At 46.5% G+C, this 17,901-nt stretch overlaps 1 protein-coding gene across 2 annotated transcripts in view; it reads right to left on the bottom strand.

Annotated features, from left to right (window-relative positions):
• Positions 1-14,937: 14,937 nt before the first annotated feature.
• Chchd3 (coiled-coil-helix-coiled-coil-helix domain containing 3) overlaps positions 14,938-17,901 on the bottom strand; it is a 251,796-nt gene continuing 248,832 nt past the window's right edge. For both annotated transcript variants that reach the window (XM_032906793.1, XM_032906795.1), the window contains one exon: positions 14,938-15,615. In XM_032906793.1, the coding sequence (XP_032762684.1) occupies positions 15,592-15,615 (24 nt within the window). In that variant the 3' untranslated portion in view covers positions 14,938-15,591. The remainder of the gene's footprint in view (positions 15,616-17,901) is intronic.

Raw genomic sequence — 17,901 nt, 5'->3', positions numbered from 1 at the left:
CAGACATTTCTGGAGCCAAAGCTGGAAGAGGCATATCAGGTGTGTGGATTAATAGATTGCCTCTGTGGTCGCATCATTACTCCTGATGTGATGGCTAGGAAATCCTGTGCCTTCCAGCACTTATTTTCCATTCTGCCTACCAAGCACCACTCCACTTTGGATTTGCTTATTCTGACATATCACACAGAAAACAAATGGGACAGTATGGCGGCATGTTCTAGCATGCAACAGAACTTCATTCCTTTTCACGAATATTCCTCTGTATAAATATCACACATTTTGTTTATTCACATATTAGCAGATAGGATTTGAATTGTTTACACTTTTTGGCTATCATGTTTCTTAAAATATTTTTCCCCCTCAGTGGAAAGGGATGAAGCCCGCTGTCTCGCATATGCTGGGAAGTGCTTGAGCATCGAGTCACAACCCTACTCTAAGGCTGTTCTAAGGGATAGCAGCTCTCTGAATACCTGTCTTCAAGTTTCACACAGGCTCAATTCCCTTGGGCATATTCCTGAGGGTAGAAATGCTGAGTCTTAGAAACTCGCCATTCATTCTGCTGGCTGACAGCATGTGAGAGCTCTAATTTCCCTGTGGCCTCACTGACACCTATCATTCCCCAGTTCTCCTTTATCATACCTACCTTAGTGGGTGTGAAATAGCATCTCATGTGAGATTGTGTTTGTTGTTTGTTTGTTTTAACCCAGGGGCCAACATCAATTGTTTTCCTCTACCATTTTCTCTCTCTTATTGAAACTGAGCTGGGAGCTACTGACTGGAAAAGACTAGCTGGCCAGCCAGCCTCAGGAATCGCAGGTACACACCACCATACCCAGCTCAGTACATGGACACTGGAGATTCAAACTTAGGTCCCCATGAATTCAGAGCAGGAACGTTACCTACTGAGACCCAGCCCACACGAGGCTTTTGCTTGCATTCTCCTGAAGATTACAGATGCAGCTTTTCTCATGTTCATAGGTACTTGGTACATCTTCCATGGGAAAAAAAAAATGTCTATTCACCCATCTCCTACATGATTCTCATGTGTCTGACTAGAAACTTCATTTGACAAACTGTGATGAGATTAAAGACCTAACCTTGACATGATAAACTCAACAGGGAGATTTTCTTTCTCTTTTTTTTTTTTTTTTGGAGCTGGGGACTGAACCCAGGGCCTTGTGCTTGCTAGGCAAGTGCTCTACCACTGAGCTAAATCCCCAACCCCAACAGGGAGATTTTTAAAACATTTGGTGTTTTAATTATTTTTCATGTTGCCGTGATAAATTCTCCGACAACAGCAACTTAGAGGGTTTTTGTTATTGTTGTTGTTGTTTGTTTGTTTGTTTTGGCTCACGGTTTGAGGGTGTACTAGTCATGGCATAGAACATACGGCTGCAAGTGCATGAGTCAGCTGGTCAGTGTTGCACACATTGCCCAGTCAGGAAGCAGAGACACAAACGCTGAGGCTCAACCCTTTCTCGTTTGATTGAGTCTGGGCCCCCAACCACACTGGATGGTGTCATCCACATTCAAGGTGAGTCTCCCCTCTTCCGTCAAACCTTTCAAGAAACGGCCTCATTGACATGCTTGGAGGTGTGTTTGCATGATGGGTCTAAATCTTGTCAAGTTGACCATGAAGAGTCACCACCACGGCCAGTAAGCCCCAGACCCCTGGAAGGAAGAAGCTAGGCAGGTGCAGATGCCCTGACAGAAGAGACTGCATCTTTGTCACAGGCGGCTGTATCAGCCTGAAAATTTCCAACTAAAGGTTCCAATCCAACCACATGAAAGAGAAGGAAATAAGCAACACTCTTCTAACGGGAACTCCCAGGCAAGCCTTCCCCAAGCAAGCCTTGTTAACTCTGAGACCATAACATCGTGAGACCACAGTTTCCATCGTTTATCCCTGTTGCCTTCCATATCTAGCTTCTGTCTTCAGGTCTGTTGCTTCCTGAACATAAAGTGGCCACCAAAACTCAAAGTCTTATACACACAGACTGCCACTTCTGTGGCCACAAGACGAAATAGAACCCAACCACATTCACACCTCCTTTTAATTTTTCCAGAAACATGAGGTGAACTTCCCTCCTTCCTCATTGGCTAGCATAATGTCACGTGCATCATCCCAAGCCAATCACTGGCAAGGGAAATAGAATTACCATTTTGGCTAAGGCTAAAGAAGAGTCTTTAGTGAGTTGGGGGAAGGTGATTGCTTCCTGAGAGACTTAGTCACTCTCACAAACTCAAGGTCTGTCAGGAAGGAAGGTGTTAACTTTTAGGGAAGTGACAATGAACAGTATTTATTACACCCCTGCAGCGAGAGATTATGGAAAGAACTGGAAGAGTTTGGCCCTTGACCCCACCCCCTACAGATTTATAGAGATTTCCCTGAAGGATATTATAGACTGCCTGTAACCTTTTTAGTGCCCTGTAATCCTCACATAGGACATTATTTATGTGTCTTCAAGCTGTCCATAAAACAAAGGATTGGCTTATGTTCTTGTGGCTCTAAAAGGCTGTCAGGGCCAAATAGATGGTTCTAGAAGTCTGGAGGGATTAGAGGGTGAAGGAGAAATCCCTGGACCTCCAGACTCAGGCAACAGGAATATGGTGGCATGGAAGGCAACAGAATGTTCGAAGAGTAAGGAGTGGGTTGGAGAGGTTTGAAGGCTAGGTGCAAATAATTAGCAGTTCGGGACAACTTGTGGTCACAATTATGCAGGAAAAATGTGTGCAGGAAAAATTTCTGGGACTTATATCCCCCCCCCCGTGTGTGTGTGTGTGTGTGTGTGTGTGTGTGTGTGTGTGTGTGTGTATGTGTGTGGTTGCTGCTTATTTTTAATCTTTGAGCAACAAGCAAAGGAAGCGTGGTGAGGCAAGTGGCCAAGGCTGTGCTGGTGATGTGTCACGCAGGTATCTGTGTTATTGAGCAGTCTAGCTTCGAAAACCAACCAATACACCAATACACCAGTCTAGAGAAGAACCGGAAAATTCCAGACCAACTGCTACATTCCTTCCCGTCTTTCACCTCAGAAGACCTTGAGAACCTAGCGGGTACATAGTCCTACGAGCTTTATTTAGAACGGTTGGGCTCTGGGCCCGGTACCCCGGGGGCCCACCTGGGGCCCGCTGAGTGCTGCACCTGGGACACCCTCCGGTGGCAGACACAGTGGGTGCACAGCTCAGCTGCCTCACCATCTCTGGCTTCCTGGGTGGCAGGAGGCGGGAGGGAGCTCCACGCAGTCGCACAGATGTCTTGGAACTCAAGGGAAGTAAAAAAAGGAAGTAGGAAATTTGTCTGACAGACCCCAGCGAGCAAAATTAGCATCAGCCACAGGCGGGAGGCTCTGCAGTCATTTTCCCTCTGCCTGAAACCTCAGAAGTTTGCTCAGGCACTCATGACAGAGGGTAAGGTGAGGAAGAGCAGGGGCTTTGGTTGGTCAGCCCACAGAAGGCTTATTCCAGTCTACAGACTACTAGACAAGGACGGGGACAGGGGGCAGGGTTTAAGCAATTGGGACTCTCAAAGGATATGGAATAGAACAAGGCTGGGCTGGGCAAAAGGAAACTTAAAAGTTAGGTGGGAAAAATATTCTGCAGAGGGAAGGATTAAGGTACAGTTTACTAGCTGTGAGATCCTGAACAAATTATGTAAACTCCAAGACCCAGTTTTCTTATCTGCAAATGGGAGTAATAGGATTACTGGGACGGGGAGGTAGTGGACATGAAATGTTCTGTGCAGAGATGGCTCGGAGCAGGACTTACTGAAACTGTCATCGGGTGTGACAATCCTGGATGTCGGAACAACCCAAACTTGTGTCTATCTATCTCCCACCCTTGTTATCATAAAATGTAAACTGTAAATATGAAGCTCAACAAGTTATTAGAAATGAAATATACCAGCCAGGCATGGAGATGCATGTCTGTGGCCTTGACTATTCGGGAAGCTGGGGGTGGGGTTTGCTTATTCTCATAAAATCCAGAAGTTCTGAGTCAGCCCTGGAGAGCAGTGAGCAAACAGACCAACTACTCAAAGACATGAACCATCCATCAGCAGGACCTGGAGCCCCATGTCTTCCCTCCCAGGTTTGGAAACTGCATACATGCAGTAAGGTCATTGTTGTTCATTAGTGGTGATTCCCGTTTTGAAATAGACATGCTACAAAGGCATCCACCCTATGCAATACCCAGAAGTTTTCAGACTTTGCCTTTTCTTTGGGGCGGGGCATCTCACATAGCCCAGGCTTTAACTGTGTAGCCAAGGGTAATACATTTTGGATCCGCTGGTCCAAAGTACTGAATTACAAGAGTGCATCACTAGGTTTTATACGGTGCTAAGGCTCGAACCCAGAGCCTCAAGCACATTAGTAAGTGTCCCCGCCAGCGGGGACCCAGTTATTCAGGGTCCCGAAGAGGCTTTCTACCTGTGGGCCAAAATGGGGGTGAAGAGAAGAAGGAGACCAAGCAAGATTCTGTTGTCAAGGTCTCGTTTATTGGGATGAACGTTACAGCTTTTAAGGCTTTCAGGTAGGGGGAGTGTCCTTTGTGAAACAAAGAGGAGGGGGAGGTGCGGATATAGGTAGTGATAGCAGGAGGCAAAGAGGTCAGGCAGTAGACGATAAGGTCAGGCAGTGGAGACACTGGGTGTTGATTCAGGAGGTAACAGGTATCTGCTAAGGGAGCTGAGGCATCCCTTGAATGTTATCTTCCTGTGCTGTAAATTCATGGGAGAGGCTTTCATTCAACAATCTTAAGACTTAAGGCAGTCATCAAAAAGTGGCTAGGCCCAAATCCAATACGGCTCCGTGCAAGTAAGTACTCTAGTCCAGCAGTGGACTGCGTTCAGCATTATCATCTGTGTGTACGTGTGTAGTCCAATGTAGTCCATTAGTTTGTGTTAATGTGCGCTATTGTATAATATTCTATATGTCTCAGTCTTCTTAGCCTTCCAGTGGTTTCTGTTTGGTAGTTAGCTGTTGTGACTTGTGCTACTTGAATGTCACCAAGTTATGCACCAGGTAGGGTACCGCTAGATCATGCCTCACATATGTACTGTTTTAATAAAGAGGTTCCTACTCGTTGCCCAATTTTACACATCCCAGTCAACAGTCAATGTTTCCCATCTTCTTTCTACCGTTCTGAAGGATAAGCAGAAGTCTCCTGGGAACGTCATTTGCGTTTTTCTAACGAGTAATGTTGCCAATGCTTTTCATATGCTTGTCACTTATTTACATCCTGTAGTTGGGCTTGGTGTCTCATCTCTGTAATCCTAGCACTTGGATGCTAAGGCAGGAGGATCAGGAGTTCAAGACCAGGCATGGCTACATGAGACCTTGTCTCCAAAAACCAGCTTGTAGGATGTCATACGAGTAAGGGCCGGTACAGGATAGAATGAGGTCTGTCATTGGACAAGAAGGATGGGTGGGAGAAAAGTTTGAGGGAAGGGGAGGAGACTGGAATGGAAAGGAGGAAGAGACGGGGGAGACTGGGAGAATAGTCACGGAGAGAACATGGAAGCTGATGTTAAGATTCCATGCTGTACCTTTACAGGTTGTTATGAATGTTCTTAAGGGATGGATGTGTACCGGGCTTTGTATGTTTAGGTGGGCAATTATATCTTATCAATTGGATCAGAGGTTATTGTGTTGTGTGGTCTTGTAGCAATTTAGGTGTAAGAGAGTGTGGGGCAGGTAGAGACGCTGGGCCACCATGGAATTGGGATGTGTGCTTCTGGCAAGATATCTACTAGATATCTTGGGGCACTGCGGTGCCGGATCCAGAGGGAGTAAAAGACAGCCCTTTTAAAATAGTTTTACAACAACACCAGCTGACCAAATAAGCAAAACTCCTAACATTTTAACATCTCATAACATGCCCATGTTAGTCACTTGCCCGTTTTTCTGCTTAGCTATGTTTTTCCCCCTGATTTATACATGCTCTTTATATATTCAGAACATGAGTCTTTCGTTGGCTGTGTTTCTCAAATATGTCTCTGTTAAGCTTGCCTGTTTATTCTCTTCACAGTGTCTGGATGAACAACCTCAGGTTTGTGAGGTTCCACTTACTGGCTGTTTCCTTTGTGGTTTAAGGAAACACAGAAGAAATACTTCTCTTCCCCGAGACCATAGCATTCTTCTACGGTGAATTTCAGAGCTGTGGTGCTAATTCTCCTGATTTTAAACCAATATTTGGGTTTGTTTTGTTTCGTTTCCCTCTCAGTTTTCAAGATAGTGATGCCCTAGAGGTCGCAGGGTTGTTAATTTTGCAGCTGTGTCTTGCTTGCCTGGGTCTGATGTTTCCTCAGACTTAACGCTTTCTTGCAGGGTCACAGGAACACATCCGAGCAGATTCCGATGGATCCTTGACCAGTACGCAGTGCTGATCACTTGGTTTACAATTTATCGGCTTCTCTCAGCTCATTGCAAGCTTCCTGTTTCTTTTGTGGCTTGTCAGTTGGGCTGCACTGCTAAGCTGGAAGGTTTGAGTGTGACTTTGAGTGTGCTCTCCAGGATTCCTGTGTCCCCAGCATGAAGATATGAGAAAGAGCTGTCACGGGGTCACTGTCCTTAGAGAATTGTGGTACTTTTCATGGGACCCATGTTAGTTCTTATAGGGTTGTCAATAGAAGAGGAAGGCTGCCCCCTCTGTGCTCTCCCTGTCTTCCTTCTCTTGCATATACTTTACCCATGATGCCATCTGCTACAAAGTGCTACCTTTGCCACAGCTGGTACTATGCTGTTTGGATTTGCGGCTTCCAAATCTGTGAGCTAAGTATACCTCTTTTCTTTATAAATTGCCTACCCTCAGGAATTTTGTTAGAGCAACAGAAAACAGACTATATATAGAAGGCAATTTAAGAACCACCCTGTGTATTAAAGTACATGGCTCCCTAGTTTTAATATCATTGATGTTTCTGGTTTCAATTATAATGATAGTTGCCAAATAAATGATCTCACAATTCTATCATTCCTTTTAACATCATTAATTTTCATTTTATTATCGTATCCTGTAAATTCTAGGAGAAACTTAACTGTGTGTTTGTACAGGCTCATGGTATTCCTATGGGTCCCGCCTATGTTAATCAATAAGTTGCTGTAATTTACTTCAGTACTTAAATGGTCTCAGATTTGTTCTCACATTGTGTTGGCCTTGCCCAGACACTGTGATTAGCCATTTCTTCAAGAAGCTGCGGTTCTTTCTAGGGAAGAGTACCATGTAGACATCAAGATCTGGCTGTGTGCTTTTAGGGTACTGGTGTTCCCAGCAGACCTCAGTGACAGAGCCAAGGCATACATACATGAATAAATATACATATCTGAGCATGTCTATGTATATATAAAATACACACATATAGCTCCCTGTTTATTTCAGTGTCTATATATGCTTTAAAACTATAATTTTACATTAATATGTGCAATTCCTCTTCCAAACCAGAATTCAATTTTCTCTCTTTCCATATTTGTAATTCTGACACTCAGAAAGCTGACTTCCACTATTTTGTGATACATTTATTTATTGGACTCAATATATAACCACATTCCACTGTTACTGTCACTGTTTTTCCCCAAACCCAATACAGCCCTAATTCCCAGGCTTCACCAAGGTGCCTTCCTCGTCCTGTGGAGGCATCTCACTCTTGGCCACGGTTACAACTTACTACACCCCCAGCCTCACTATGTGCAGGCCCACAGTGGCTGTCCCTACCACTGATTTCTGGGATGAATTATTTAAGAAGGGGGAGGCACACAGGTACCATTAACCTGCTTTTGCCTGGGATATTCTTGATCAGAAGAGTATGGCCTTTAATGCTCACGACCGTGCCCACTGGTCCCTGCATCCCTTCTCACTGGCTTCCCCTCGCCTGCATGAGAATGGATGGCTGAGCTACCCCCTGCTCTGGCTCATGGTTCAAAGACTTTCCCCACATACATGCTGTCCTTGGCTAGAGCCTCAGCCTTTAAAAGGAACTTCCTGAAAGCCCACACCTCTCCCCTCTTCTCTGTTCTGACTAGATTCTCATTCTCATCAGCCAGAATGCTCTTCTAGTGGCTTGCTTGATGTCTGGCTGACTCACCTTCTTCAGGCCTCCAGATGCTTTCAACATGGCTGCTTCTTCCCTCATAAGTTGTCCTCTTCCCTGGGTCTGGACCCTTTTCCTTGTCGTCCTCTCCCTCCTCTCCTATCTGTGTTGGTGTGTTGTCAGGATGCCCTCACACCCTGTGCCAAGGCTGTTTCCTCTGGGCAGTGGGGACCTAGTCTCTTCTCTCTGGACGATCTACCAGCCTCCACTGGGATGCAGGCAGTAAGTTAAACTTCAGATACTCCAAACAGGATCGCTGTCTCCTGCCCGGAATCCCCATCTTGCTGGTGCTACTCATCTCCATTCCCTAGATGACAGGACCACTGTGCTGACTGCTCGGTTAATTGGGGGGTGGGAGCCCTTACACTTTTCTCTCTAACCCCTTCGCCTAACGTCTAATGCGGTAGTCAACTGCTGCTGGATCTTGTTTATCCTAAATCTGACCTCTGGTTTTCTCCACTGCTCTTACCCTAGTCCAGGCCAGCACTTCTTGTCTGAATGGCTAATGCAAGGATCTCCAAACCTGCCCTACTCCCACATAACCAGTACTCTGCCGACTCTTCAGAGAGCCACAGGGACCTTTCATATACTTGAGTCAGATCAACAGATGGCTGGGTACAAACCCAACAATGAACTTGCCACACTCGGAATAAAGTCAGTCCTTACCATGGACAGAGGGTCCTTCTTGGTGTGACCCTGCCTACCCTCTCTAGGCTCACCTCTCTACATTTCCACTCTTTATCACTAGTCATGAAGACCTCCTTGCTGTCCCCCTAACACACCACACTTGCTCCTGACTCAGGACCATTGTGCTTACTTCTCCCAACTTGGAGTGCACCACCACCAGGTCTTCATGGGATGCTTCTCTTTCCACACTCAAGAATCTTCTCCCAGTCTCCTCTCAGAGTTGTCCTCAGCACCTGTCTAAACTAGCATCCCCCACCATTGCCTGTTCTTCCGGTCTCCAGCTCTCTGTTCCTCTATCCTTTAATATTTTATGCAGCACTCATCATTATTTGACATTATGTTATGGTTTGTCTCCCTGGGAATGTATCCACAAGGCCAAGACCTTGTTGAGGGGGATGGAGTATGCTGCATGCTTGAGAGTGTGTTTCCGTATGCACAAGTGCATGTGCATGCGAGAATGTGTGTGCGCTTGTTCGTGCCCGTGTGCCAGCCTCAGGTGGTATTTTCCAGGAGGTTGTCACCTTTTTTTTTTTTTTTTTTTTTAAAGTCAAGCAAATCCACTTTTACTCAAAGAGAACAATTTCATTAAGGTTAAAAAAAAAAAAGATTTACAGGCTGTAAATCTCAATTGCTGCCCAAAGGAGGGAAACAGAGACGGGGTCGGGGAAGCCATAATCTTTTTTGAATTAAACCAGCACGGCTGGCAGCCACATGGCAGGGAGAGAGACTGTAGACAAAAAGTGAATGAAGCCCAAGGTGTTAGCCAAAGTGTGACTAGAAAAGCGGGTGGACTTACACAGCAGCATGGCTGTGCTCTGTACCTCTGCAGGAGGTAGGAATCCTGGGGATGACAAATACAGTGCCTCATTAAAGGTATAATTATGCCTATTTCCTTAGCATGCCCCAAGGTTAGCCAACATTCCTAGAAATGATTCTACCTCCCAGAGGGGCAGTCCCCTGGCCTGGTTTCACTGGATTAATTGTTTGTTGTGGGTAACTTGGGATGTTAGGTCAGTGCCATTCACTGCTTGGCACTCTCAGGTAGACAAGACTGACTCACTAGCAAGTCTCAGATCTGCGTGTCTGCACCTCCCAGCAAGGGAATTACACACCAATACTGGACACACTGCACTGTCTCCCCAGTGTGGGGGACAGGGATAATATGTATCCCTACCTCCTAGGACAGTGTCCCCTGCAGAGGCTCTGCAGACTTGAATTAGCATAGGCACTTTTAAGGCAATGGCAGGGGTTGGATGGCACTTCTCCCAGATGTCTAGAGTGGAGTCAAGTGGTAGGAGCCCATCCTAGGGCAGCACTTAAGTTATCCATACTGGAGAGGCTGGCCAGGAACTCCAGACAGGAACTTGTGGGTTCTCCAAAGCATCATGGGCAGCTCTACACTGATGTCTTTCCTTGTTCACAACACCATTCCTGTCCAGTGGGAAGGAAGCCTTCCCGGGCCCTAGTCACTGATCTACTCAAGCTCTACATTAGGCTCTTTCTGTGGGAAGAGTGGGTGCTCCTTTATTTTAGGTTCCCAGTAAACACGTGGGTGCTGAGAAAACATTTTGAGAACACAGAAACAACTCAAAGTGGATCCTTGCTATCCAGCTAGCCACCATCTTGTTCACCTTCTGCCCAGTTGCTCCCCCTTTGTGCGTGACACAAATCACTGTCGCTGCTCTGAGTCCATGTGGTATGAGAGGCTCCTTCTCAAGACTTGGCTGGTGCTCGTGCTTCTGGGAGTGAGGGGCAAAACCATAGCAAAATGTGCTTAATACCCTGGCTCAACCCTGCGACTGGTGTCTGGGCTGGGAGATGCAGAAAATGGCATCTTGACTCCTGGGTGGCACAGGCTGTGGTAATAAGCAGGTGTCGACTGTCACCTGCCCTTTGACCTTGATTTTATAGATCAGCAGGGAGAGGGTGGAAGCAGGCTTCCAACCCGTGCTGTGGGTGCTGACAAAGGCCACCAGTAGCCAGGTCCCCAGCAGGCCTGACAGTTGAAGGGACATTGCAGGAGGTTCCTCAAATGTGAGCCACTCAGCGCCCCTATCCATTAAGGCACAGCTAGAGTAGAGTGGTCCTCAGCACGGACCTCTGACCTCTGGCTTGCACATTTGCATTTAAAAGCCATGATGGAAATGTAATTTTCTTGGAAGGCAGGGTTATATTCAAAGCACACAGACTTCTCAGCAAAGTGACAAGGACCCCAGCTGGATGGGTCCTCCCAGGAGAGGTAGAGAAGGCTGCATGAAGGGTGGGCAGGGAGGTGAGGAAAGTCAAATTTTCCTGCATAGGGAAAAATCTTTGAAGTGTGCGGAGGCCCTGCCTAATCAAACTGTGAGGCGCTCCAAGCACTTCATTAAATCCCAGTGTAGCTGTTTTCCATTTAGGGTTGACTTGCTTTGAGGGAGTTTCAGGGAACAGTTTTAATTTCCAACTTTCTAGACTGAAAGCAAACGCTGGTCAGATTTCCTGGAATCTAACATGGATTTGACATCGTGTTACCCTCTAAAATACAAATGCCCTTTATCATGGTCTAGAGAGGGCCGTGGATCTGCAAAGGCGGGAGGTACCTTTGACATGGGTGATTTTTTTTTTGCTTCTCTTCTTACACTGAAGCAATTTCCTGTTTCTCCAGCAATATTGAAGCTGGAGGCCGGAGAAAGGGAGAGTGCAATGTGGAAGATAAATTGTCATCTTTGTCACTCAAACTTCAGCCGGACAGGGGAGAATGAATTTGCAGGTTTTCTTTCTTCCAAACACAGGTAGGGCCCAGGGACCCTGGAAGGTACGGAAAGTCTATGCTCTGGGCACACAACTCCTGTGGCCACACAACTCCTGTGGTGAGGGACTCACACCTGGGTCACCACGGACAGTAAAACCGCCGTGACCTAAGTTTATCGATTCAGTCAGCCCACGGAGACATAAGGCTCTCCACCAAGGCCCCCATCAGAGGGAGTGCAGGAGCTTCCCTCTGCACCGAGCCTAAACAGATCTGTTGTTCCGGAGTCACAACAGTTACAGGGCCGCATACAAGCAGCATGTAAGTCGGAGTTGTTCAGACATATCTGTTCCTAGGTTAGGTAGAGCTTAGTTGGTAGAGGGCATGCGAGCATGTGTGAGAATCTGGGTTGATTACATCCCAGCACCACTGAAAGTGGCCGTGGTGGGGCCTACTTGTAGCTTCAGGTAGAGTTAGAAAATCTGACATTCAAGGCCATCTCTGGTCCCAGTGAGTCTACACCAAGGCCCTGTCAATAAATAAATGACTGAATGAATGCATGAGAAATTGGCTAAATAAGACATTGACTAGGATTGCATTTTAAGGGTGTGGTGGGGTCCTCAGCCCTTATCCCTCTGCTGCATGTATTTCCCTTTCTGCTGTTTTACTGTTGGCTCCTGAAAAATGGTTAAGAGAAAACGAGGGAGAAGAGACGGAACCCCCCACATTGCACCCCCCTGAAGACCTGGCGGAGCGTCTGCCTGTGGTGGAACGGCTTCTCAAACAGAACTGCAGCCTCAGCCCATGTGCAGCTGCCACTGCTGGTCTGCTGTACGGCCTCATGCTCCTCGGGTGAACCATGGGTTTTAGACTCGAAAGTCAACCGCACATCTTAGGTTGGGCCAGGGATGGCCTTTTGTGCTTACTCTTTCTTCCTTTGGAGAAAACATTCCATTCGTAGGGTTTAAAGATAAATGCAAATGTACAGAATTGACAAAGGATAAGAAGTCATATAGAGCTGAAGACTTAGGGGCTAGAACAGGAGGCGAAGAATACCCTAAGTCAAAGGAAAGGACCACAGTGAGAGCCCTGAAGGGGCCCGGTACCCGCACGGCCCTCTGCACTCCTGAGGTAGAGCCTCTCAGGAGGGAGGTGAAGGCACTCTGGTAGGAGGGTAGGTATATCTAGGGTCTTAGGATGAATTCTAACCCATTCACTCCAAATTTCAGGTCAGGATAGAAAGTCAAAACTCCCAATTTTCAACTCAGTTAATTGCTGCTGTCCTTTTGAACTGTTAGCTGCTTTAATCTTTTTGTTTTCCATGACTACATTGTTATTAGCCGCAGTCCCTGTTATGTAATGGGTTTCCTGAGCTTACTCCTCCACGATCCGCTCTTATGGCCCATGGTATGTAGGTGTCTGGCAAAGGTAATTATACCTTAGGCTGAACAGTCCCCCTCAGAGAACGGTGCCTCTGCCTCCACTCTAAACCATGTGACCGCTTCTACAGCTAGGCCAGTGCTGCTTAAAACTGCTCTAGAAGGTTCTCACCAGCTGACTTGAGGCCACACGTCACAAGTGAGGTTATTAAAGATCAGTCAATCATTTTAAAATCATTCCATGCTAAGTTTTCTATAAACATGGCCTCTCAGAGAAGTTCACACGCAGTTGTCTTCTGAAAATTCACCAAGGATTTGAGGGTGGTATCCGCTAGACAGCGTTCTAGCCCTGACTTGATGAGTTAAACTACTCCAGTCGGAGATCGGTTCTACTTAATGGGCACTTCTCGAGCGTCAGGTAAGTCTCAACACTCTCCAAGCAATCGTCCGAGAAGCCCGACCAGAGGTATGAAACCACCCACAGAGAGGTCTATAGAGACTTAGAAAAGGACATCCTCGCACCCTCTGATGTCCTCAGGGTTACCTTCCACCCAACCTGCATATCTAAATAAGTTAACAGTTGGTCCTTCCAGAGACAGCCTGACAAAATACGCCACCCATGGGCTCGCTCACCCAGCTTTAACTGCCTGATTCCTCAGTGTTGCCTTCCCCTGCCAGCAACAAGACTGGCAACCTGGGATGTGCCAAGTTCTTGGCTCCAAAGAGTAAAACAAAACAGTATAGGAGGGAATTTGCGAGTTAGCCGATTTGTAAACACTAGAGCAAGCTACTGTGTAAACATTTGTTTCTATGTACCTATTATTTCTCTCAGGCAGTTACCTGGATGCCACCCTGACAGTGTGGAAGTGCACTGCTCCTTGAATTACACATGCCTCCGTCAGTCACACTTAAATGAACCCGCTGATTGTACATCATTAAAAGCCAGAACAAGCCAACCCAGCCAATAGAAGAACCCAAAACAAAAACCCTTCATTAAATGGCAATCACAGGGTTGCTCAGTAATTATGGAAGGAGGGTCTCCACTGCCACTCAGAATGAATATCAGGTCCCCAGGTGTGTTCCCATCTGACAAGGCAATGCCACTCAGAAGATGCCAGCACAGGGACCTGGATGAACAAGAAGCTACACACATTTAGGGGTGTTCTGAGAAGTATCAATCCAATATCACTTTGACTTTCTCTAGAGGAAAAGTTAGTTGGGCATGTGGGCAGTCTTTCAACGGTCCTGACTCCACAATACCATTTTACTGACGTCACGGAAACCCGCATTTGCTGGGTTTCGCAAAATATATGTGGTAAGCCTTCCAACTCTTTATCCCATTGCTTGAACACTGGGTCCCATGGCCTTTTTACATCTCAAGAGAGGGAGGTATAGGAGGGCCCTCTCCAGTTGGCAAGTATTGGAACTGGAAGTCAAACACAAATTACTTTACTATAGAGTATACTTATGTTCTTAAAGTGCATCTGTGTGTATGTAGGTTTGTGGATACGTGAGTGCAATTGAACTCGGAGGCTAGAAGACAGCATCAGACGAGCCTGAAACTACTTACAGGTAGTCGTGAGACATCAGATAATCACTTTGCTAATACAAAAGTAAATGAAATTTCTACAAGACAAAAGATGGCTGACATCACATTTCCTCCTATTTCCTAAGAGGGGCCACAGTAGCTTCTAGGTCCCTCAGATTGAGGCTGAAGGCCCAATCCTAAAGAAAGTAGTTATAATCAGGAAGTGGCAATGAACTGGGAAAGGAAAAAGCTCTAGCCCTTGGTTGTGTTTTTAAGCACTAGTATGGCAGGGTCGGGAGGGCCTTATAAAGGTTGTCTACTGGTTCTGGCCCCATGCAGAAGACTTTAAGTCATGCCAAAGAAAGGAAGGTTCATGCACTGTGTAAAACCTTACTGAATCCACCGGTGTGAGAGGCAAGCTGCAGGCATCACTGTGGTGCAAATGCAAACTAACAGCAATGGAGCCAGCGTGATTCACCCACCCAGACTTACTCCAGCCAAAGGAAGACATGAGGTCCCCAGTTAAAATGCCAGGCTTTGTCAGAAAATAGATTTATTATTGATAGTGAGTGAAGTTGTCAGTATTCACTACTTGGTTGAATAAGCCAAGGTTGCCTTTATATTGACAAAAATACCTTATTTTACCTGCAATCATAAACATTATTCCAGTAAAAGAGGTACATTTTCTCTCCTGTCTGTCTGTCTTGGAAGATCATCATAAGTTACAAGGAATTAGCTCCTATATAGCAAGAGGCGCACACCCAGCCTCACAGCCGCCCCAGCCCAGTGCTTTCTTGCTGTCTCTATTTTGAGATAATGTAATGTCCCTCCTCCCAGCTTTCTCAGGGTGAAGTCACTAAGTGCTGGAGCCCGGAGTGAAGAGAACACTTTATGTCAGTAGAAGTTGGAAACAGAGAACAAAAAGGTGGGGTGGACCTCTTTTCTTTTATTCATTTTGTGGTTTCATTAACACTTAACAGTGTTCTCTGATGACTGATCGCTGATCTAAACCGTGGCTTTTTAAACTGTTGATCAAAACACGTTATGATTCAGTTGAGTCCACATTCCAGTGCCTGTCTGTTTTTAGTGGTCTTCTCTTTAATTGGGTCATTTTCAGACTACGAAAAGAAAAAAATGTTCCACCTCTGGAATTAACGTTGAAGGAGCTTTGCATGTTCTCAGGGTAACTTTAGCCTCCCTTCTCCAGCATGTTCTGCAAGAGAAACAGAAAATATGAGTTTCACTACCAGAAGGTGAGGGCAAACAAACAGCAGGGGCCATTTAGGGCGATTACAGTGCTTTTCAAATACCAACTTCCAAGCCATGGAACAAAGCATATGCTTCCCCATCTCACAATACTCTAAGGGAACAGCGTGTCTGGTCTGTCTGAATCTCCTAATGACCCACCCACCAGCACCTGGGAAGGCGGCCAGGGGAAGACCCAGGCCTGTACAATGGCGGGAGTGTGCTGTGGGCTAGTAGCACTATGAGGGGCATCTGGAAATGGAGATTTTGCCGAGACAGTGTGGAGTAGGAGAAAGATAGTGTAGCAGTTAAGCCCAAGGGCTCTGAAGGAAGAATCTCATCTATGAACCAAGCCCACACCCACATAGTGCAGCTGGCTCTGGGCAGAGTGCAGATATCAAGTCTACGAAGCCCCAGCAGCACTACAGGCAGATCTCTCCCCAAACTGTTCAAGTGTTGGGCTGGGGCTGGGGCTGGGGCTGGGGCTGGGGCTGGGGCTGGGGTTGGGCTGGGGATAAAACCATCACAGGGAAAGCATAGCCAGCTGAGGCAGGAGGAGGCACAGCTCCCCGTTCTTATATACCTTTAAGAATGAAAAAGCAGTCATCTCTCTTTTATTTTTGAAGCAGGTGAGGCTGGTGGCTAAATCTTCCTCCTGTGCTCACAGCCCCTGTGTCCTCTCAGGCTAAGGTTCTGAGTCCTCACTACATGAGTTAAGAGCTATGGGAAAGCCATCCCAGGTACCCTCGGGAACAAGAGACTAAGCACCTGTGATGGTTTGCATATGCTCGGCTAAGGGAGTGGCACTACTAGGAGGTGTGACCCTGGAATAGGTGTGTCACTGTAGGTGTGGGCTTTAACACCCTCGTCCTAGCTGCCTGGGAGCCAGTCTTCTCCTAGCAGCCTCCAGATGAAGATGTAGAACTCTCAGTAACTCCTGCGCCATGCCTGCCTGGACAATGTCATGCTCCCACCTTGATGACAATGGACTGAAATGTTGAACCTGTAAGCCATGGTGTCTGTTCACATAGTAAAACCCCAACTAAGATGGCATGGTAATAATTTATTACTTTTTACTTATTTGCTAAATATTTGCTAAGGTTTATAAAGTAAGACATGTATGTGGTAAAAAAAAAAAAATCCTCTCACGGAAACAAGCATGCATGGGAAGTTTTTTGTTAACCTTGCATTCAGGGAAGCTAAGAGTCCAAAGGCACTGCCTGCCAGGACAGACAGGAAACTGGGGCAGTGGGTAGGGCAGATGGTGAGGTAGTGGTAGTTAAGAGTCGAGAAGAGATCAGCTTGGTTAATGAGGAGGTAGGGCCAGAATGGATATGAAGTGGACAGGCTTGCTGCTGGCCACTGAAAACACATGGATGTCCAAACAAATGCTTTTTAAACAGGAGAATGGCACTCATGAAACTGAACCTATGTCCTTGGCACAGTGAACTAAACAGCAGGCAATGTGGGGGTAGGAAGACCCAGCAGATTGGATGAGAAGCCAAGTAAGGGTGAACCAGGAAAACATAGGCACAAGAAGCCTAGAGAAGAAAAGAGGGAGGTGAGAAGAGTTGTGACCATAGTGACAAAGTGTGGGAGGGGACACTCTGTGAACAAAGAAGATAAATTCAGTTTGGAGTTTGTGAGCTGATTTTGGATGAGGCATTCCTATAATATCCATTAGGAGTTACAGTTTGGAAAGAAAGGTCAAAAGTCAAATGACTTAAGGACGAAGACAATGGGGAAGATGAAGAACAGAGTGGAAGGACAAACAAGAGGGTTTCAGGCACTCTAAACAAAGGGTGTACAGTGATCTGATTATTCCAGGGTCTGTGATTATAGGCCTCTAAGTGGTCTGCAGACAGGGGCACTGAAGAATAGACTCAAAGGAGGCAGGCTAGTGAGAAAAACAGGAGCAGGAAGGGAAGATGGCGCTTCAGTTAACAGGAAGTTAGAAAAACACAAGTCTGGACAAAATGCAGGGTAAAGCTGAGGAACCATAAACTCCACTTGGTGGAGAGGCCAGGAAAACATCCTGCATGAGGCTCCTCTCAAGTGCACTGCTGGCCCAGGGTTTGTGGGAGGAGCACTGCTGGCCCAGGGTTTGTGGGAGCAATAGAACTGTGCAAGTCAGACACTATCTGCCACTGTCAGTGTCATAGCATTCTCTAGGCTCATTGTTTTGTGACTTGATTTGTGCAAGTCTCCAATTACAAAGCTAGGTGCTCTGTAACTGCCCACTATACAGACAGCC

This window comes from Rattus rattus, chromosome 6, assembly GCF_011064425.1.
Source record: "Rattus rattus isolate New Zealand chromosome 6, Rrattus_CSIRO_v1, whole genome shotgun sequence".
NCBI lineage: Eukaryota > Metazoa > Chordata > Mammalia > Rodentia > Muridae > Rattus > Rattus rattus.
The sequence above is the reverse complement of the archived record's forward strand: the minus strand, read 5'-3'. Positions and strand labels throughout refer to the sequence as shown.